Source organism: Bos mutus, chromosome 7 (assembly GCF_027580195.1).
Source record: "Bos mutus isolate GX-2022 chromosome 7, NWIPB_WYAK_1.1, whole genome shotgun sequence".
NCBI lineage: Eukaryota > Metazoa > Chordata > Mammalia > Artiodactyla > Bovidae > Bos > Bos mutus.
Window position 1 is genome coordinate 1677916 of NC_091623.1, and position 23106 is coordinate 1701021.

Sequence of the window (23106 nt, forward strand, 5' to 3'; positions counted from 1 at the left end):
TCAATTTAAGTAATTTCATGTGCAATTATCTGCTTTGTATCGACACATAAACAGACACTTATATGACCATATACCTCACAATGTCAACAACGGTGCCTACCTTGTTCACCTCTGCGTCTCTATGGTCTAATAGAGCAGGCAGTCAATAAATAAACCTAAGTAGATACCTGATGGAATAAACAAATGTACTAAAGAAGAATCATCAGAGTTAAGATATTAAGGTGCTAAACAGAGTAGCTGAAAAAGAGTTGAGACATTTTCCAATGGTTATTAACTGCCATGACACCCACACTGGGCTTCCTCACTGAATTAAGCTGAGGCTCTCTGGAATCAGGTTTCCTAAGCTGATCGGTCCCCCTTGGAGCAGCAGGCACTCCATTCTCATGGGGGTTAAAATTAGCACCATTAAGCTCCTCCTGCACTGGGCTCTAATCATGCAAGGGCCCAGGTGGATCTTGCTGACAGATGTTAAGGTTAGAAGGAAGGGTAGCAGCCAGATGAGAAAACAGAGCCACCCCCTTCCGGAGGTACCAGCACTTCCTGTCTTTAGGCCTGGCTGGTTCCTGCCTGCCCCACCCCTCCCCCATGCATCAGTTTCAACACAGTTGCTGCTCTTTCTGTCATTTGAACTCAAATCCTATCTTCGAAATTGATGGGCGATTCTGCCCCTGACAACACAATGTCAGCTTTGCTCAGTGTCCAGCTGGTTCCGTATATATTATCATAATGCGCTGCCTGGGTGGACCCTGGCTGATGCTCTTCCTTGACTCAAATCCTCCTTTCCACACTAATTTCTGCTCTCTGACATGCAGACACTACTTGTTTAAAAATAAAAACAGAGTTTACAGCTTGGGAGACATTTTGATTTTCAAAATCCTATGAGGACACATTAAGTCTATTCTCATGGTAAACTGAACTAAAAAGGTTTTCTATTAAAAAAACAATATACGACTCATCTAAAAAAAAAAAAAAGTGTTTCCCAGGGTCCTATACTGTTTCCTGGTGACATGAAAGAATTATTACTTCCCTCAACCCACTAAGCCCTCCAAAACAGTGTTTCCCAAACTTCAGTCCTGATTTTGCTCCATCTCCTATCACTTACTTTATAACTTAATTAAGATTATACCTGCTATTCTTGTTTACATTGAATTACTTTTTTCTTTAAATTTAGTCTTGCCCTAAGCAACAGCAGCTGTAGGTCACAATTTGGGAATGCTTTGTTTATGGTGAGGTTTTTTTTGTTTGTTTGTTTTCTGTTTTGTTTTTTTTTTCCTTATGCATTAAGATAGACAAAACTATTTTTTGAGAGTTTTTTTAAAATTTTTGTTGGGAGTATAGTTGCTTTACAATGTTGTGTTAGTTTCTTCTGCACAGCAAAGTGAATCCGCTATATACACACACACACACACACACACACACACACACACACATCCCCTTTTTTTTAGATTTCCTTTCCATTTAGGTCACCATAGTAGAGTTCCCTGTGCAATAAAGTAGGTTCTCATTAGTTATCTATTTTATACATAATATCTAAACAGACATTACTGTTTTTTTTTTTTTTTTTTTTTTTAATGTTTTCTCCCACCACCTAAAATGATACACATACTGCATGGGAAACTAGTCCAAAATCTCATTGCTAACCATCAAGTGAAGTCAATGTTACACCATCTCAGCTGAAGGAATTCAGAGAGAACACCAGGTGAGAGCTACCTAAGGCACAAGTGTCTGCGTATGGCACAGTGTGTGGCTTTTTCAGGACTCCTGGGACCCACTGCCAACCTCCTGCATAAAGGCCCACGGTGAAGGGAAGTGGCCTCAGGTCTGTCCTGTGGAATGACCATCACCTTGGTATTTTGGTGGCCACTCACCAAAGCAGTGAGTGTATCACAGCTCAATAGATCAGCTGGGTTCAAATGGCATATCATCAAGGCTTAAAGGGCTCAGCAAGCCCCTATCCCCAGCTAACAGATGAGGAAACTGAGACCCCAAAATCAAAGTACACAGTGGATGTCACATAGCAAAGCAGGGGCAGTGCTCTGTTCTCATTTATTTCTACATGTATGAATGAAAAGGTTCAAACAAAGAGATGTTGCAAACCCATCCTGATCAATGCCCCTGAATATCTTATCTTAATAAGATTTATGACCAGTACAGAAGTTCTTATTTGCATATTCATATTACGTGAATCCTCTGATATCCTCAAGTAAGTAGAAAGTCATTAGGAAGAGGCCTTTGGTTTGAGACAATCAATTATGCAGATAAACACAACTGGAATTACGATGCTTTTGTAACCGAATTTTTTAAAAAATAGGCTTAAAATGTTCTGCTGTTTCGGTCCAAGTTATCAGCTGAAAGCATCATTCTGCCCCCTCCTCCCATGCCCTCCTCTGACACTATGTGCTTATTAAAATAAGCTAGGTGTGGTTCACTCATTTACTAGGTCATACAAAACACCAAATAAACTGTGGGAAGTTTCCCACAGTTGACAGGTTTGTCAACAAATTTATATAAGAAAACTATTTCTTGTGGGGTGAGGCTCAGTAACTCTTCAGTACCCCAACAAGGAGATTCTTAGTATCCTACCAGTCTTAAAACTCACAATTTCACACTTTTCTGGTGGTCTCCTTTTTTTCTACCTTGTACAGAGGAGCCTGGTGGGCTGCAGTCCATGAGGTTGCAGAGAGTTGGAGCGACTAACACTTAACTTAATACATGCCAGAGAGTCCATACGGTCAGCAAATGAGTTCTACAGAGATGAGTTGGACCATCCTTGCAAATAAATACAATATTACCAGCCTCTCTCTCTTATCCTATCAGCCCCATGAAAAACATATATGTCAGCAAATAAAAGAAGTGTTTTCTTGATTTGACTATAGCCATGAGAAAAATAGGCTATTGAAGGAAAATAAACTCTCAGGTAAACATATGTAATATGCCCATTAAAAACAAGAAAAGATATGTCTGGATTAACTTTTCAAAGGTCTATTTGAAAGCACAACAAATAAGTATAACTGCCTTACTTGTATTGAGAAAAAAATTAAGAAGAGTAGGACAATAAACAGAAAGACTATGAGCATACTGTATAGAGTAAGGAATTGAAAGGACAGACTCTAAGGGACTTCCCTGGTAGTCCTGTGGCTAAACTCTGTACTCCCAATGCAGGGGGCGCAGGTTCAATCCCTGGTCAGGGAACTAGATTCCATATGTCTGGATTAAGAGTTCTCATGTCACAACTGAGACCCAGCACAGCCAAATAAATGAGTTTTTTTCAAAAGAAGGAAATAAAGTATGGACTCCAAAGTCAAGCTTTCTGGGTTTGAATCCTAAATTTACGACATCCTTGCTGTGTAACTCTGGGCAAGTTACTTAACCTCTCTTTAGTCTCACTTTCCTCATCTTTACAATGCGTTGCCCACAGTATTATGTGCCCAGTATAGTAAGGGCTCAGTGAGTACTTGTGTCAGATTGTCAGCCCCACTGATATGCAGAGCTCTGTGATTATGTAGACCAGGCTTGAGTCCCAGTTTCAGCTCTGACTGTGGCCTTGGGTAAGTTGGTGACCTCTTTAAACCCCAGTTTTCCCATCTGTAAACTGAGGAAAATAACTGTTACAGCTTATCAGGCTTGTTGAAGGATTTGATGAGATGATATAAGTAAAATCATTAGCAAATGCTCCGTAAATGTTAGCTGATGATAGTCCAAAAATAACAAGAGCAATAATAAGAAGAAAAAGAATACATACTGTCACCTTGCCTGGTTATTAGTAAGCAGGATGGCAAAGTCTGAGCACTCTTTCTCCTTTGTCAGCAGTGCTGGCTGGTGGTGTCATATTCAAATAAAGACAGAGTAGATCACCTGCTTAGCAGTGCCCTGTGACTTATGAACTCTTTAATCTGCCTGACACTGAGCACTTACTGGCTCCCAAGTCTCCAGTGTTAGGATTTCTGGGGTTACCTGCTTTATGGATTACTCAAGGGAGACTTTGAAAATCAGTCTTCACTTACATCCCTGTTCATTATCTTGACTTCTTGCCGGGTCCTTTCTATTGCAAGGGAAGACAAAAAGACACCTTCTGTGCTGCTCAAAGAAAAAGACCTGATGTGATGCTTAAAAATCTGGGGTCTCTGTCCTCTACAACTCATCTGGATATTCTTAACCCTAACGTTCTGTTCTTGCATCTGTCTTGCTTTCCAAGTAGGAAAAAAATCAATTGATAAGAAGTGACATGCCACCCTTGGTAACAAGAGATGATGCCCATATTTTTCTGCTAAACTAGACCCTTCACTGAAATGGGCCTGGCTGGAGTTCTGCACCACAACCAGTCCCATAAAGGGCCACTGTCCGAGTGTAAAGCTCTGAGTCATTCATCCTCTGCCCTTGTGTTCTGAAGGCACACTGCATTTGTCAGGAAGTTGGTGAGATTTCATAGATGTTCTTCTTGTGACCTTGGAATCCCAGAGATTCCTGCAAGTCTAAGCCAGCCAGAACTGGAAAGGCATCGGGGTGGACCCTACATCCTCTGACATCAGTGCAACCCCTGAAATCCATACTTACTGGTCAGCATACCATGGGCAAGTGCAGCTTTAAGTGGATTTTGATGGTAATAGTTATATGAGCGTAAGCTGGCTAATGCCCTCTCCAGGCCTTAGTTTTCTTCTTTGGAATATGAAGGGCTGTGTTAGATGACCGTCCATACTTCAGTGACTCTTCACTCAGGATGAGGTGTGTGTCTAGCCATTGACCATGGAGGGAGGGGAGCAAGAGACTTGGGACAGTATGTTTCTCTTTGTTTATTTTCAATCATCTAGTTTTCTTTGATTGGGGTTAGATAAGATACATTCCATACATCCAAAAGCACGGCAGCCCTTTAATCTAAAGGCCTTAGAAAGGTAAGTCTCCACAAGTTCAGAAAGTAAACTCCTGCTAAGCTATTTACAAAAAAAGAAATTCGATAAGCCAAAACCATCTGGAGAAAGAACTCTCCAAATTTGGGACATTCTTCCTATTTTGAAGACATGCACTGTTAACAGAATGAGAAGTGATGAGGGGTACAGCTCCAAGGTACAGTCAACTCCCTGATGAGCTCCCAAAAGCTAGGAGGGAAGGGCAAGGTTATAAGTCATTCAGAGCAATCTTGCCCCAGGCTTTTACGACATACTAGGAGTCTGCGTAATTGACACTGAGCTCTTAAAAGCCCTGCCTGGCTCTCCCATATCATCTCACAATTGTCACTGACCATGGCCTGGGCATCCACACAGGCCTGCATGATCTGACCCTCAGCAGCTTCCCCAAACTCATCTCCTGCCGCTTCCTGTGCCCAGAGCAACAGGAGCCATTGCAGGCTGCTTCTGGTTCCTTGGACTCAATTAGGCAAAACAGCCTTTGCACATGCTCTTCCATCTGCCTGGATATTTGTTTCCGCTCCGTCAGATGAAAGCGTACTCATCTCATGGTTCTGGCATAAGTGAGATTTCCTCAAAGAAGCCTTTCTTGACACTTCATTCCTCCTCTCTCCTTTTATGGGTCCCCTTTGATGCACAAGTCTAAGGAGTTACTTGTAAACTGTGTTTAGCATCTTCCTTCTCTATTTACATCATACTTTCTATGAAGACAGCAACTCTATCTGCCTGTGCTCCTGCAGCTAGCTCCCTGTCTGGCATGTGGTGGAGGCTTAGTATGAAGGAATAGAGGAAGGAATGATCTGAGGTCAACCTTATTGACACCTAAGAAAGGGCAATACTAGAAAAGTCTTTGGAGTTCTCTGATTCTCCACAGGCACCTCAGGAGATACCAGCCGAGTGAAGGTACGTGTCAATGGCTTCAGTCCAGAGCGTCAGAAAATAGTGCATGTGATACACGTGAAATCTAGGAAAATGGCATTGATGAGCCTACTTGCTGGGAAGGAAGGGAGACACGGACGTGGAGAATGGACTTGTGGGCGCAGCGGGAGAAGGAGAGGGACGGGACGAGTTGAGAAGTGGCCCGGACATATATACACCATCATGTGTAAAACAGATAACTAGTGAGAAGCTGCTATACAACACAGGGAAGCGAGCCTGACCAAGAAGGGTGAGATGGGGGCAGGGAGGGAGTTTCAGGAGGGAGAGGACATATATAAACATGATTATGATTGATTCGGGCTACTGTACAGCAGAAACCAACACAACATTGTAAAGCAATTTTCCTTCAATTAAAAAAGAAAAGTAGATAGTACATGTGGAAAGGTCTAGAGATGGCCCCAGCCAGGCCTGAGAAAACATACACAACTGAGGTCAGAGAAGCAAAGGGACCTTTTCCCAGGTTTCCTTTTCCCTTAAGCTAGTTAATGGCAGTGATAGGACTAGAATCCAGCTCTCCAGTCAGCCCATCCTCCTCTCTCTAGGTCCAACAGACACTTACCAGCCACTTCTGAGGGACTCATTACACAGAGGGGAGAAGAGGGCCCTTTGTGCCTTTGGAAACTCTATACCGTCTCTCAATTTGGAGTAATCTCCCCAAGCCTGAGCCATCTTTCTCCACACATCCAGAAAACAACACATTTAAGTGCAGCTGCAAGTCAATGGGGCTGGATACCCAGGGGCAACCAACAGAAGCAAAAAACCACTTCTGTCTGGAGCAAAAGGATTAAAGAAGGTCAAATGCTAAAGAGCAAGAATAACACCATATTGTCAGGGGCAGCTGGAAGGGGCCACTACAATGGAAAAGTCAGAACTGACTAGCAGTTGGGAGAATCGGATTCTCTTTCTCCATCACTGTACTTACAGCAAGGAGATGGCCCAGCGAGTCTAATACCATTCAATCTTTATTCTACAAAGGATTTTTAGTTTGACCAAATCCCACTTCTGTTTTATTTTGGGATCCTAGCATCATTATGGCATCATTATACTTCACATTTCAATCTTTGTAATTACTATGAAGGGAGATTGAATTCTTCTGTATCCAATGCCCACAAAACTAAATTTCAATCGCTTTCCATTTTAAAAAGCCAGAAGTGTCTTTAAACATTGGTGTTTGAGCCAAAAAACTAAGTCCTCAGGTCAGAACTCAAGAACAGTAAAATGTTCATCTTCCAAAAGCTCTTGATTAATATAGTCCTACTAATTTTTAAGGTAAATATCAAGGTTTGTACAAATTTGTAACAATTTTTTTAAAAAACTCTTAATCTCAAGAACATCTCACCAAGGCCTTAACTGCACTTCCAGGAAGGGTGACAGATGAGCTCTTAACCCCCTCAGATTTCCCCAAGGACCCTGGAGGAGGCAAGTTACCCAGCAATACAGAAAGGGGAGAGAGTAGAGGGAGGGAGAAAAACACATGCATGCCAAAAAAAAAAAAAAAAGTCCCCTTAAAAAAAAATGAGCATTTAAAGTGCTTGTCAGCCGGCTCCCTGACAAAGACAGTAGTGTATTCATAGCCATTTGCATAAATGCTGCCGGTGAGTTCACCATGGCTGCTAGCGCTAATGGTACATAAAGTAATTTAGTCACTTCTCCCAGCATTCTATGTCAGAATGATGAGCACCGGCACTTTGCCTTGTTGCATATTAGATCATTAGATAATAAAGTGTTAGCGCATGCAAGCTGGCAGGGTCCCCACACTACAGCTTTGTGAGGGCACTGCTTTTTGCAACAGGGGGCAAAAATAGAGAAACGGATGCCACGTGTGGCCTTACATTCAAATAAACACAACTTGAAATCTCAGAAGAACCATGATAATATACCCTGCAAGCCCTTCGAAGATCCCTAGCACACAGTCCCCAGGAATTTGCCCAAGTGATGGGGAAATTGGAAGGGCACAGGAGCCAGGGCTGTGCATTTTACCTTCCCTTGGGTCAGCTCAGGATCTTTGACCCCAAGTCTACTTTTTTTCAAAAATCAGAATCCTGAGAGCAGTTAGGTTCTGGGGCTGCCTCTCTCCACAACTATACATCTTCCCTAACACTACTGCTTAAAGAGAAAACCTCACTGGCCTAAACTCTCTCATAAATATCCAGCCAAAGAAAATCTCAGTATTTATGAATGAAGGCAAAAAATAGGAGGGAGCGCAATTACCATGAGCTACAACATGCCAGGATTCACCCTCTCTGGACCACACAGGAGTCTATGAAATAAATTTGCCTTTGTCAGCTCTCTTACTTGAAATACAGGGACAGTTATTTGAGCATGGAGGTTTGTGAGTCTGTGGGTCACACAGCGAAGACGGCATGAATGTAAAGTGTGGTCTCTATTTCTCTTATATGCAGAAAGGTGAGCCACGAAAGAGAACTTTCTTCCAACTGCCTGACAAGCAGGATATAAAAAGAGATGTGCAGAATAGCTCAAAATAATTCAGGCTACCTGTAAATGAGATGGTAGGGAGCCCAGAATGAGGGAAAACAAGGCTCCTGCAAGTCACCTAGGAGGTGAAAACAGCATGCGCAGTCTCACTGTGGGGCAGCTCTGTGAGGTGGAGGTGGCAGAGGGAGGGGCTGACGAGGGGGTATGGCTCTGTGAGTCAGTTTCAAATTGGATTGTTTAATAGCAAGATAAAGTATTACTATACCCTCAAGTCGACATGAATTAGCATCAAAGTCCACTCCCACACAGCATCATGAAGAAGCCCATAGTCACTCTCTGCTGAGTAGATATTTATGTGTCAGCTTGAAGTGTCTAAATGAGTGGGTGGTTATGTGTGGTTGGTTGATTCATTCTGCAGAGAAGCAGATTTCCACGTTACTGTCATTACTGAGAACCTCAAGGTGTCTGCCTTTTTATTCGTCTGGGTAGAAATGAAGTCAGGTTTTGGTGAGAGGGAGGCCCTCTAGCTGAAGGAGATAGGACACACTCAGGTCCCAGAGATGGTTAACCATGAAAACACAGTGAAATGTCATTATTTCTTGAGTAATATGCTAAGAAGAATATGGTCATTTGTGGACTGGTCACCTGCAGCAGAGGAATAAAATGCTGTCTTTAAAACTTTGAATACAAACGCTAGCCCAACTGAAACATTAATATGTCCACCTAGAAGGGAGAATGTTCCAGCTGGAAGGTAGCGTACAGACATTTTGATCCGGAAATCTCAAACTGTGAGCCTCTGGCTGTCTTCTACCTAAGTGACTTTCTTCCCCTGTCCTCCCTTCAGGGGCTATAACACTTGTAATTTGTTACCAATGATTAAAAATTGAGAGAGTTTTACTTCTGGTCAGACTGGAACATCTGGCCCACCTGGGCTCTCCCTGCCCTTGATGACAACTGCCGGGGGCTTGGGTCGGCAGAGCATGAACTTGCCCTTCTTCCGCAGTCTCCACCCAGACAACTTCCCCTCTATATGTGACCTGCCCCCACCCAAGGCACATTTTTTTTGTTTACCCCCTAGAGACCATCACCTTCACTTTGCCGAGAAGGAAACTAAGGATCCTCAAAGGTAAGCTGACTTGTCCAAGGTCACACAAAGGCTAGAAGTGAAGCTTGGAACTGGTTTAGGTTTCAAGGCTCTTTCTCTACCATGCCATGATGTAAAATAATGTTCCTGACCTCCAAGCCCTAGAGGTGTCCTGGCTAGTGAGTTTGTTTTGCGGGTTTTTTGGTGAAGGGATGATTTGCAAGGTGTCATATCCTCTCCCACCAACTTCACAAGAGCAGGAATGGGAACCTGGGTGTGGTCTGCACATGGAGCACATTTTAGAACTATGAACCCATGACTGTCAGATACCAAACTGACAGTCAAGTCAGTTCCCAGACAGGACAGTAACTAATGGTCAGAGTTGGAAACAAGACTTTGGCTTTTAAGCCACTGTTGTCCAAATTGTATCCACTGAGTATTTACCTATTTTTTCCTTCTTCCTTTCAACTCAATATCTCTAATCATACAAAGTCTGAAGTGACTCCAAGGGTATAAAAATGGCAATATTACTATAAAGTGAGGATCCGAATAATTTTAAGTACAGAAATGGAGCTAGGAATGTAATCATGAGCAGGTGTTTCTAATGGCCTCCTGCAAAAAGTAATATCCATCCATCTCAGCACTAATGAAACCATAAAGAAGCAGCTTTTGAAAGATGATGGTTTACTTTAAAAAGACTGTAAAACTGGATGTGGTATAGAATCTCTTCTAAGAGTGTTCCATCTGGCTAATTAATAAAAAGTAAAGATTGTGTATTCCTTAGGCGCACACACACACAAAAAAAAACAGGCAAAAATGATGACAGTAGTGTGTTTATTAAATTGAGATGCTAGCAGAGAAAGGAGTTTTCTACCCTATGAACTAGATCGTGGACAGTTCGTGGTCCATCAAAAAATCAGGCAATCAGCTGGTACTTTGTGTGGTAGTGTTTTCAAGAGAATTCTGATGACCTAGCAAACTGAAAGTAAAATGGGGAAAATAAGTGAAGAGTTTAACTTGAGGAGATTGGAGAAAACCTAGCAAAGTGACTGGTATCCAGTTGAAACTCAGTCACAGTTTTTTGGGTGGATTGATGGATGGATGAAAAATGGGTGGATAAATAAAGGATGAATGGAATGGATAGATAGAGGATGGATGATGATGGATGGATAGATGGGTTGATGAATGGATGGATGATGAACAGATGGATACACTATATATATATATACAGGTAGCTCAGAAACATTTGGACATATGCTCAGTCCAGCCTATTGTTCCTTGGAGTGGCATTCACTTTGTTTCAAATTTTTGTCTGGTTTCCTCCAGACCTCTCAAAGGTACAACTAACTAGCCATAAAATAAAGGCAAATATGATTTCTCCCCACCAAAATCTGCCTACATAAAGCAAGCTGCATCATGTGGTGATGAGGGGTGGGGCATGCACAGGGCACATAAATGGAAGGGACATTTAGTTTGGAATTTATATGCAAAAAGAAACACATCCAACCAAGACTTTGCAACCTTATCTCCAAATGAAGTTAAATGTATGGTCACAGACACATACCAGTAGGATTGTAAAGAAAGAGGAACTCACTAGCCAGGACACCTGTCAAAATACTCAAAATCTCAAAAAACTCAAAATCAGGATTTTTGTTGCCCTGCTTTGGCCTTTCACTATTTTTAAAATCAAGTGGCAGTTTAAAATAAAGCAGTGGTCCAATCTCCCTCTGTCTTTCCATCATAAGGAAGGAAATGTCAGCCATTTCCAGGGTAGGGACCTGTGCAACAAGAAAGCCTGGGCCTCCGAGATATCTTCCTGTATTGAAATACTCAGCATCAACACTGTTCAACAGGACATTTGAAATTTGAAAAGGGGTAGAAAAGATGGTGGAGTTGGAAGAAAGAAACCAAATAAATGCACAGTTAAAGTAGCAATGACAACCAATGAAAATGATTCGCCTACCATGTTCCAGATAAGAGGGCGTACCTTCCGAGGGGTCAAGCCTCCGAGCCCTCCGCCCATGCTTTGAGTTATTATGGACAAACATATTATCAGAGACTGCCAGGACATGGCCATCCACATTGACTGTCGTAGACACCACGACCTGGAGACAGAAGAGAGAAATGAATGAACATTTTAATATAAAAGCACGGAGGGTAATAAACTCAAGTTAAATAAATAACAGCTGGGAGCTGCAGAAAATTGCATAGCTATTTCACATAATAACTGGTGCTTATGCTGTACAAGTCTAACAAGAGGAGCTATTGATGAGTGGGTCTTTGGCATGGAACGCTTTTGATGCAGTTTTAAGTAAAATTGCACAGTTTATAGTTATACAGCAGAAGGTACACTGTTAACCATAATTTTAACAAGAGGATCTTTATTAGCATATTTTTTTTTTACACAAGGGTGGTTGTGTTTCACCTAAATTACCCTTCAGTTTAGACACTGAAGCAGATATCACAGTTGATCATGCAAATAAAAATCTTTTGAATCTTTAAAATATTCCCCCCACTACCACTGTGTCAGGGTTAAGAGGAGAGAGAAATGAAAAAGAGAGGTTTCAGTGAGAGCTGGGATTCATTTTTCTCTCCTGGGTGTCTTTTTGGGGTTTCTTGTACTTTTTTCTACCCACATTAGTTTAGTTAAGTAGACATCAGACCAAAGCCCCCCTCACCACCACTACCCAAAAATCTTTGCTAATTAAGAGTCTTAGAGCTGTGTTTCAAGGCCAAAAAAAAAGAAGCCTTGGCCCAAGGTACAATCAGATACCCTGGCGGTCCCATAAACTGATTGGAGTTTGCCAGAAGGGACCCAGGCAAAGGTATTTTCTCGGAGAACTTTGACTAAAACAATGAGAAGAAATGACCTACACTTCTCCTTATATTAAATAGGGAAGAGGATTAAAAGTGAAACCCACAGAGATATGTTTATTCATGCGACCTCTTACAACCAAATACAATAATTGTCTGTAATTGCAGCTTCAGCGCCCACCTCATGCTTTGACATGGGAAACAGCAATCAGCCGGCTCCCGTTTAATCCACCTATTATGTTGACTAATTAACTTTGCTCGACAGTTTATTTCTTCCTCCATTATCAGCCCCTGTCAGCCGCAAGCACCCTGCAGCATAGGGGGGACCTCAGGCTCTTTGATTGATCACCGATAGATTGACATGCAGATTAATTTAATTAGAATCACCTCACTTGAGAAATGAAAGACAATGGCAAGAGGGCTAATAGATCTGCTCTCATAATGAGGCAAACCTCCAGAGCCAAGGCTGAGGATTTCTGATTTATTTTTGCTCAATTCCCCAGTTGCTTGGGAAGACTCGCGCTTCAATTGTTCTTGGTTTTGGTGCTTTAATTGTGCTTGGTTTCGAGAGGCATTAGCCCCTGAAGAGGTGAAACTCTTTACAAGGATTGGCACATACTGAGGCCCCAGCTTCTGAAAAGCCTTTTCTCCAAGTTGGGGAAAGGGAACCCTGCCTTCTAGAGTCTTGGGCAATGAGTACTCTGATTTCATCACCTGAGTTGGGCAGAGGGGAAAATGCAGGGCCTGTGAACTGTAAGCCCTGCCTGGAAAAAAGCAACCCCACTCCCAACCCTGCAGACCCCCACCAATGGATGCCACACTTAAAAGTTCCACTGTCTCCACCTCTTTGACCTCAAAGCATCCTGGTTAAACACAGCAGATTCCCTGCCCCTTTGCCTCCAGGATGGCAACACAATTTTTCTGTTTTCCTTCTGGGCCCTCCCTTCTGCAGACTCAAGGCCCTTCTCCCCCACACCAAGAGGGTCTAGACTTCCTCAGATCCAGGAAGTGGGGTCCCACTCTGGGGTCTCCCAGGGATGACTGTTGGGGGGGCTCCTGTGGGGTCCCCTCCATTCTCCCTCGGGGTCCTCATCAAGATCCAACCCCAAGCAGGGCTCGGATCCACACCTGATTTTAGTTTTCACTTCTATTTTACTAAAATGCAAAGTAAACAATTAAGAGAGTCCATTTAGGGACTCAGCGTGTTCTCCTTAGTCATTGTGATATCCAAAATTCCAGCCAGGGCAAGTCATTCGTGGAAGGACACAGTCAGTTCTAAGCAGCAGTTTGCAAAGTGGTTTTTCTCTTTCTTCATGATTGACCAACCAGATGTGACGGCTGGAGGCTCTGTGTGTGCCTCATCAATTATAGGTTAATTTAGAAGGAAGAGAAGGAGAAAGACTAAGAGAAGGAGAAGAAAATTCGCTATTCTTCTATTTTCGAAAAGTACTATGAGTGGCGGCAGAGTCTATATTATTTAAAGCAACAGAAATTCATTTTTCTTTTCAGTTTAGGTGATGACTTCGTGGGACATTTACAATTATGTAACGGAGCTGGGTCTTTCAAAGAATTTTTGATTTACTACAAGACCACAATTGAGTGGTCACTGGAGTCGTTAGCTGAAGAAACTATAAAAGGAATGACAAACGGTATCTGTTTCCAGTGTCAGGAAATACAGAAAGTGGTTATTCTAGACGTCTGTCTTAAGAAAAAAAAAAAAAAGCAATGACAATCCAACATGCACCTGTAAGTCAGACTGCTACAGGCTTAAAATATTCAGTATCGTTTAAAGACACTGTCATCTAATTCCTACGTTGAACAAAAACTGAAAACGGTTAGGAAAGAAAACGACACCCCATATGTCTTTCTTTTCTTGGCAAGAGAGCGTTTACCAAGGCCACATGTGTGATAGGATAATTTCATTGAAAGACCAATTATAATTGGAGAAAGATGATACTGAGAATTCTCATGCCTTTAAATTTCTAGAAAATAAACACCTTATATGTTCCTCAAAACTCATAACACCATACATTTTAACATCCTTACCCCAAAATAATTTCTCTCATTCCAATATGAAATGATTAGAATATAGTTAAATAAAATAAATGCTGCAATTAATCTACAGATCAACTTATAAATACACACACACACACACACACACACACACACACACACACATATATATAAAATCCTGAAATGCAAAGGGAGCACTGAAAAATCCTTTAAAAATAAGCCTATACTGGGAGGGAAAAGGGCCTTCACAGTTTAAACACAAGATTAATGAGGTGCTGACATGTTCATGCAGGCAAGGGGACAGGCAAGCCTGCCAAATCTTCAACCTTCCCAAATTTTGTCAACAAAACTCAGCTTGAATTTGGGACAGATAAACATGGAAAATGATTTTACATTTGGACTTGACCATCCCTTCCCTTTTCTGCCTTCTTCCTCACTCTGCTGACCCAGGATAAAATGAGGAACAGGTATATTTAGAATTTTATGATATCTGTTATAATTAACATAGTCTAGAATTATACTAATACAGTAACCACACATTTGGCTATTTAAATTTAAACTAATTAAATAAAATTTAAAATTCCATTGTTCCTGAGTTTCCATAGCCATATTTCAAGTGGTCACTAGTCACATGTGGCTGGAGGCTACTATACTAGACAAGGCAGTTACAGAACACTGTCTTCACTGAAGAATGTTCTATTGGACAGGGCTGCTGTAGAATGATTTTGAAATAAATTGTTCCAATTTATTTGTGAGGATGCCCAATTTATTTCTCCTGAAATAAGTATTAAGCTTAGGCATGTTTAGGGTTATATATACGTATTATCATTGTATTTTGGGGGAAGTAAAACTATTTGGGGAAGGAGCATGGCTTTTCAGTATAGCAATCCACAGACATGCTGATGAATACTCAGTGTGTTCCATGGTATTTTCTGTTTGTGTCCAATTCTCCAAGTGACAATATTCAATGTGAGGGAATAAAGAGGCCACAACTATACACAGACTTTGAAGATTTTGCAATGAAGTTTTCAATTTCTTGGCTCATTACAATGGTTCACAATTTGCTATCTTATATCCTAGATCTAAATAGACCTAAATGTTAACTATTTTTACTATCTCCCCAATCTATTTAGAACTAAAATTCAAAACAAAACTTATGACTTTTGACTCTCAAGCTTTCCTAGCTGATGTGACTTTGGCCAAGTAACTTAACCTCTCTAGGCCCCTGTGTCCCTGACTCTCAAATGGAAATGTTAATAGTACCTAACTCATAAGGTTACTGTGAGGCTTACATTATTTAAAGTGGTTAGTATGGTTTCCAGTTCTCATAGAGCAAATGTTAGCAGTGCTAGCAGAGTTGTTGCTTTGTTGGTGATTTCATCAACAAGTTCAAGAACCTGTGTTGGGCTGATAATCTGAAGCATCTTATTTGCTATAAAGAGGACCCAGCATAAATTGTTATTTTCAATACAAGGATACAGAAATTATTTCTTCTACATTCACTTTTTATTAGTTTAACAATGAAATCTTACAAACTTAAAGACCTTCATGCTCATGACATTTAATTATATAATTTAGACCTCTTGTGAATTGCAAATTTCATGGTTTCTGTACTTTTGCTTTTTATAAACTTTCTGACTATTAGCCTTTTACATTCTAAACTTGAAATGAAATGAAACCTTATTGCTCTGAAATTAGCTTGTAAATTTTTCTGCATTTTATCAATGCCAGTATATTTTTCCTAATACATCATTTTAATGAAGGATTCTCTAGGAATTTTGTTATTGGTTATCATTTCCTTGCTATCATTCTTTAGACTGTCCCTCTCCCATTCCGATCAAGCAGGAGACGCTGTATGTCCCAACTATATTCTCTCAAATTGATGAAGCATAATCTGTCTCATGAGCAGATTTTCAAAAAGACACAGGCAGCTAAATTCAGTGATGAGTGGCAGATCACATTAACAAAAGCAGCAGCTCATGTGGAAGAAGGGGTTAGAACATAGGCCACCAAAAGTTGAAATCTATATCTTTAAACATTTCTAGGGGGATGATTAAGTCATAAAAATATTTTCAGTGTTTAAATTTAGAATATCTTGGTAAGAAGTACCTCTCTCTAAAATATAACATCTTCAGCAACTTAATTTTAAATAACAATTTAAAAATTATAAATCTTGGTTTTTAAGGCTTACATATGATAACTCAGTGTAAGGAAATTAGTGCTAAAGTTGGTCTATTTCATAGCTTCCTTACCTCTGTGTTTAGCTTATTCTATGTTTGCGTTAATTCAGAGCCCTTAATAAAGATAGGAAACGCACTGGGCTGAAGTACATAAAATTAAAAGGCATTAAGAAGCATTCCCAGAGAAGGCAATAGCACCCCACTCCAGTACTCTTGCTGGAAAATCCCATGGACGGAGGAGCCTGGTAGGCTGCAGTCCATGGGGTCGCTAAGAGTCGGACACGACTGAGCGACTTCACTTTCACTTTTCACTTTCATGCATTGGAGAAGGAAATGGCAACCGACTCCATGTTCTTGCCTGGAGAATCCCAGGGACGGGGGAGCCTGGTGGGCTGCTGTCTATGGGGTTGCACAGAGTCGGACACGACTAGAGCGACTTAGCAGCAGCAGCAGCAAGAAACATTCCATGGAATAGCACTCAGCAATCAAAAGGAATAAACTATTGATACATCTGAATGAATCTCCAGAGAATTATGTCAGGTGAAAAAAGCCAGTATCAAAAGGCTACATACTGCATATTATGAGCTGAATTGTGTCCCCCTCAAAATTCATATGTTGAAGTGCTAACCCTAGAACTTAAGAACACAACTGTATTTGCAGATGGAGCCTTTGAAGAGGTAATTAAGTTTAAAATGAGGTTGTTAAGGTTGGTCCTAATCTAATCTTACTGACACCCTCACAAGGAAAGGAAATTTGGACACACAAGGGTCTCCAGGCAAAGAAAAAAGACCATGTGAAGACGTAGCGAGAAGGTGGCCATCCGCAAGCCAACAAAACCAAGCCTGCCAACACCCTGATCCAGAACTTCCAGCCTCCAGGATTTTGGTAAATACATTCTGGGCCTGTGGTATTTTGTTACCACAGTCGTAGCAAACTAGTACACTGCATGATTCTATTTACTACTTCTTGATATAACAACAATTTAGAAATGAAGAACAGAGAAGTGGTTGGCAGAGATTAGGGGCAGAGGGAAGATGGATGTGGAGGCTACATAAGGCCGGAATCTTTGCAGTGATGAAAACGTCTGATATCTTGACTGTAGGGTGACAGATACAGACCTACACGTGACAAAATAGTATAGCACTGAAATATACACATGGATGAGTACAAGCAAAGCTAGAGACATGTGAAGAAGATGAGTGGATTGCATCAATGTTTATATCCTGTATGAATACTGTATGTCATGTCTGACTCTTTGCAACCCCATGGACTGTAGCCCACCAGGCTCCTCTGTCCATGAAATTCTCCAGGCAAGAATACTGGAATGGGTTGCCATTCCCTTCTCCAGGGAGTCTTCCTGACCCAGAGATTGAACCTGGGTCTCCTGGGTTGCAAGCAGATTCTTTACCATCTGAGCAATAGAACAATACAACACTCTAATACTGGTCAATAATTTTGCAAAATATCACTAATATTAGGGGAAACTGAATAAAGGATACATAGAATCCCTCTGAATAATTTTGTACAACTGCATGTGATTTAACCATCATAGTAATTAAAAAAGTCAACTAAATAAAAGGCATCAGCAACCAGAATGTCCAACAGATGGATAAATAAACAAACTGGTAATCCACAAAATGGAGGATGATGCAGCAATAAAAAGAAATGTGCTATCAAGGCACAAAAAGACATGAAGAAAACTTAAATGCAGATTGCTAAATGAAAAAAGCAAACCTGTAAAGACTATATACTTCATCATTCCAACTATATGACGTTTTGGAAAAGGGATAACTATGGAGATAGTGGAAAGACCAGTGGTTGCCAGGAGTTTGGGAAGAGGGAAGAAGAGATGAATAGGCAGAGCACAGAGGAACCGGTGGGGGAGGATGGAGATGAAACCATTCTAAACGGCACTGTAACGGTAGACACATATCACGAATCTGTATAAACCCACAGAATGTATAACACAGTGAGTCCTAGGGTAAACTATGGAAATTAACAATAGTATATCAACACTGACACATCAATTGTAACACGTGGATCACACTAATGCAAGATGTTAATAAGGGAAACTGCGTAAGGGGCATTAAGGAAGTATATGTGAACTCTCTGCACTTTCCCTTCATTTTTCTGTAAGCCTAAAACTTCTCTACAAAATAAAGTCTACTGGGTCCAACTTCTACCCTCTGCTTCACACAGCCCACATTCTACACCCAACCTATCAACTGAACTACCCTTTACAGGCTTCTCCAATGAGTCCCAAGAGACCCAAGAAATCAGCCAATCTAGTGGCTCCCAACTACGTGCTTTCTAATGTAGCACTGGGGACAAGCCTGCAGAAAGGGTACCCTAATTCATCCATAGGAAGGATGCATATTATAACATGCAGTAACTTGCCTTTGTTGATATGGGATCATATCAGTTCCATGTGGAAACACAGTAATCTCATGCACATGAGAAGCTCAAAATTGTCAGTTTCCATGGCTTTGACTAATTTTAAAATAGAGAGTGTGATTCTTATTCAATAAATGCAATTAAGTTGGAAGATATGTCACCACAAGAGGTTCATAAGAGAAAATGACAAAAGGAGACCTCAGTAGTTATGATACTGCGAATTTATCCAATTCCTCCTTTTCAGTTCAGTTCACTCACTCAGTCGTGTGAGTGGAAAACTGAGCTTGGAAAACTGAGACCCAAGAGGCTTAAAAACTTCAAGGCCACAGGATGAATTAAGAGCAGAGGCAAAGTTGAAGGGAAACTTCAGGCTCTAGGTCCACTTCTGGCCTCTTAATCCATGCTCCTGGCTTAGGTCCTCTTTCCCCTAACTGTCTCTTCCAGTACACATCGCTGTCTGTCTGACTGACTACACTTTAGGCATTATCTACATAAAAATGGTCTGCAGCAGTTGGGTCTTCATTAACTTTGTCCTTTAAAATCTCCTTGGCTGATATGGAAAGAGATATTCTCTGAAACCAGCTTGATTGCAAGTTTCTATCTGGTTGAAAGATCCCAAATAACTCATTAAAAATTATGGAGGACGCATGAACCTACAGGATGTAACAGAGTGGAACTGCAGGAGTGAGGGACTGAGAAGCTGAATTAAATCCACTCTCTGAGCCTCAAGACAAAAATCTCTCTTCTTTTAACAGTAAGGTAAGAATGGACACTTCTAAATCCTTGGATTCCTGTGCTAAACTAATTTGAACCATTAGAAACTAGACTCAGCTTCTGTCTCCTGAACTGTGACACACTGTAGACATAAAAACTCATCATTGATCTGAACTTAGTTTCTCTCTCTGTGGATCAGGATACTTTTGATGCCTTTTAATGTAGTTGTTGGCATTTAACTGGTGCTCCATTTATGTGTTCCCATTGGCCATTTTAAGTAGCAGTGAGCCCAAGTATACATAACTGCCATGCATGCTTTCTGCTTATGGGACCATGGTACACGGACATGGAAACTGGAAGCAAGAAAACAGCATACAGTCGTCAGTTCAGTTCCCGGGGTCAGATAGTGCTGAGTGTGAACCCCGACTCCATCACTCACTAGTCTGTAACCTTAGATAAGTCATTTAATCATAGGAATAGGTGTCAGGCATCATTTTATGTACTGGAGAAGCAGCAATGACAAAGTATGTGCCCATCAAGAGTTTAGTCTCTGTCCAGAATAAAAAAGAGTTTTTGGACAATAAATAAATAAACAATGAAAGCAAATTTCAGATGGTAAAAAGTTCCAAGAAGAAAATAAAATGAGGAAGGGGGCGAAGCCCAGGCAGGAACTACTTTTAAGCAGATGATTAGGAAGGCCTCTCTAAGGAGGTGACATTTTAGCTGAAATCTGACTATTAAGAAGTAACCAGCCATTCAATGATGTGGCAGAAGAATTTCCAGGGGCATAGGATAGCAAGTGCAAAAATCCTGAGGAAGGAATGAGTTTAGTACATTTGGTGAAGAAAAATGACGGAAGAGAAGGAAGGTCAATGTTCTCATTTGGAGCAAAGTAAACAAGGGAAAGAGGGTGGAAAAACAAATAAAATTATACATGTAAAACACTTAGTACAAGGTCTCACACATAGTAAGAGCTCTGTAAGTTACAACCTAAAAAGTGGAAGAATATAAGAATACCTCTGGGTTGGCAAGTCTCAGTAAGCACCATGCATCCTCAGATCCAATATCCACTGGGCAACACTGATCAAACCAAACACTTCTATGTCTATCCTTTAATATATTTTACATTTTCTTCAATAGCAACTGTACTTAATGTAGGAATTTATTTCCTCTAAGTGCAGAGCTACCACTCATCAAATCCTGGTCATAAGGATTCCTTTTCAGTGATGCATATTTTCTGCCAAGGCCCAGCATAAGGCTCATGCCAAGATACATATTTGCCCAATAAGCCGTGATGGTTTAATATATCAGGTTGAAAATCCACCATTTGTATTTACCATGTTATGTGAATTAATCCTGTATTCTGAAACTATCATTAGAGCTGCTTTCAGTATAATTAATCAGCATGGTGCATCTTGAAATTATTCTGTAGGAAGAGAGTGATTGCGGCTCAGGCCCCTAACATTCTGTTGGTAAAGAATTTAATTGCAAGATGTGCTGTTTGTCAAAACAATATAAGACGGGGGTGGGGAACGGTGGGAGAGAAATAAAAGGGTTGAGAACGTTTCCTTCTTTCTTTAAGTGTCTTTAAAAGCAGACCGAAACTGCAGAGAATGGGCATACATTTTAAGAATCCTCTAACCATACCCTGTGGGCTTCTGAATAAATAAGAAGGATTCTCCAAAATTTATAGAATTCACCAAAGAAGGGGGGAAGGCAGAGAGTTGCCTTTTAATGTCATTAACTACGTCATCACTTTTGAAAGACCACACATTTTTTGGTGGGAATTTGGGAAGAAAAACCTGATAGTTTCTCCTCATATTTCTTACCGACCCCCATTCCAAATGATGAGTAAGCAAAAGAAAATTGTTCGTCTCAGATAAACACGAGACAAACATGAATTTTGGGCTTGCTGCTCTCTCTGCTCAGAAAATTCTCCTGGCTCTTCTCAAAATGACTTATTTTTATCCATTAGCTCTGAGCTTAAGAGTCCCCTCCTCGAAAGTTTTCCTTGGTCACCTGCTTTTCAAGTATGTTCCCATCCCCCATCCCACACTGGTGTTCTCTCTCATAATACCCTGCTTCACTTCCTTAAAGCAATAATTGAAATTTTTATTTTATTTTATATAAATTTATTTATTTTAATTGTAGGCTAGTTACTTTACAATATTGTATTGGTTTTGACAGTGTAGCAACTGAAGGTCACTGTTCCCCATATAACTATCTTTTCTTCTTGGACAGTACAACTAGACATTTTCAGGCCTCTCTGTGGTCATACCTGGCTGTGTGACAGACTTCTAGCCAGTAGAATGTGGGCAGATTTGACAAGAATCATTTCTAAGACGAGGTTTTTAAGCCCACAAGCCCCTCCATGCACTCTTTACCCTTCAGCTGGATGTATGGAGACAATAAGGTTCTAGGGGGTGGTGGAGACTACTTCACATACAAGAGCTACTCACCCACCAGGAATACTTGCCTTATACCATTATGTTAGGGATAAACAACCTTCTGTTGAAGGTGATCCATTAAATCTTCTTTGGTCTGTTTGTTACAGCAGCTACTATTATCCTAACTAATAGATGCCAACTAGAATTTAAGTTTCACTACAGCAGACACTCCATCTTTCCTGTTCTTATCACAATATACTCAACCACCTACCAGGTCAATAAATACTACTGAGTGCAGGCATGCATGCATAAACAAGCATATCTTACATTTATGTTCACATGTAGTTACAGATCTAACATTTATACACAGATACAGATTCACAGCCTATGGAAAACTTTGTTAAAGCAATAAGATGAATTTGGAAATTTACTTCCCAGTTTTCCAGGTATTACGGTATCTACTGTGATGACAGCTTGTACCCAGTTCTTGTTCCTCCCCTCACCTCCCCGCTCTGCCAGCCCCAACAAGGGAAGCTATTGATAAGGATTTAAATCTTAAGCTTGAATTGTCTAGCTCCCGTCAGTTAAAAACCAGACCCGTGACATGGTTTTAACACACTCCTTTGACATTAGCATCTTTTTAGTGTCAAGATGAAGAAACAGGCTCATTTAGTCACAGGGAAATTCTCCCCGTCAGGAGAGAGAGCTGTCTCCATCCACCGCCTTCCCTCCTGCTCTCTTTCTCCCGTCGTCCCCACACCCACAGAACTGAATGAAGCCTGTATCCACTGTTGTATTTAAGCAAGTTTGTTACCCTAACCACAGCCTGGGGATTTCAAAAGAAAACATCAATTATAAGCTTAAAAATAAAAAGATTGTACCAAATTCTCTACAAGGCTTATTCCATATTGCCTGAAACTATGAATACAGCCAAGCTCTGCAGAAAGTGATGAATTTCTCAAAAATGCTAAGGTCACACTAAATTGATATGACCTGTGTAATTAAGCAGTCTCTGTTTACACACCAGAAGCTCAGCTGCTGTGAGGCTGAGTTTGCTTGACAGAATGTCTTTACATGTCAAGAGATCAACAACCTTTCTTATGTCCTCCTCAGTCACCTACACAGGCCCCTGATTGCTGTTCAGAGGAGACGCACCCTGGCCTGGCTGCATGAAGATCAGTGGGCCTGGGGAGCGGGACAAGAGAGAAAGTGGCATCCCTAACAGGTAGGGGGAGCCCGCTGGA

The 23106-nt window shown here is 41.0% G+C and overlaps 1 protein-coding gene across 7 annotated transcripts in view; it reads right to left on the minus strand.

Moving 5' to 3' along the window:
* The window catches only part of EBF1 (EBF transcription factor 1), a 409074-nt gene that overhangs the window by 122874 nt on the left and 263094 nt on the right, over window positions 1-23106 (minus strand). For 4 of the 7 annotated variants that reach the window (XM_005897516.2, XM_005897518.3, XM_070373018.1 and 1 more), the window contains exon 8: window positions 11324-11465. In XM_005897516.2, the coding sequence (XP_005897578.1) occupies window positions 11324-11465 (142 nt within the window). The remainder of the gene's footprint in view (window positions 1-11323; window positions 11466-23106) is intronic. The other 3 variants (XM_005897517.2, XM_070373017.1, XM_070373020.1) reach the window with 1 other exon arrangement.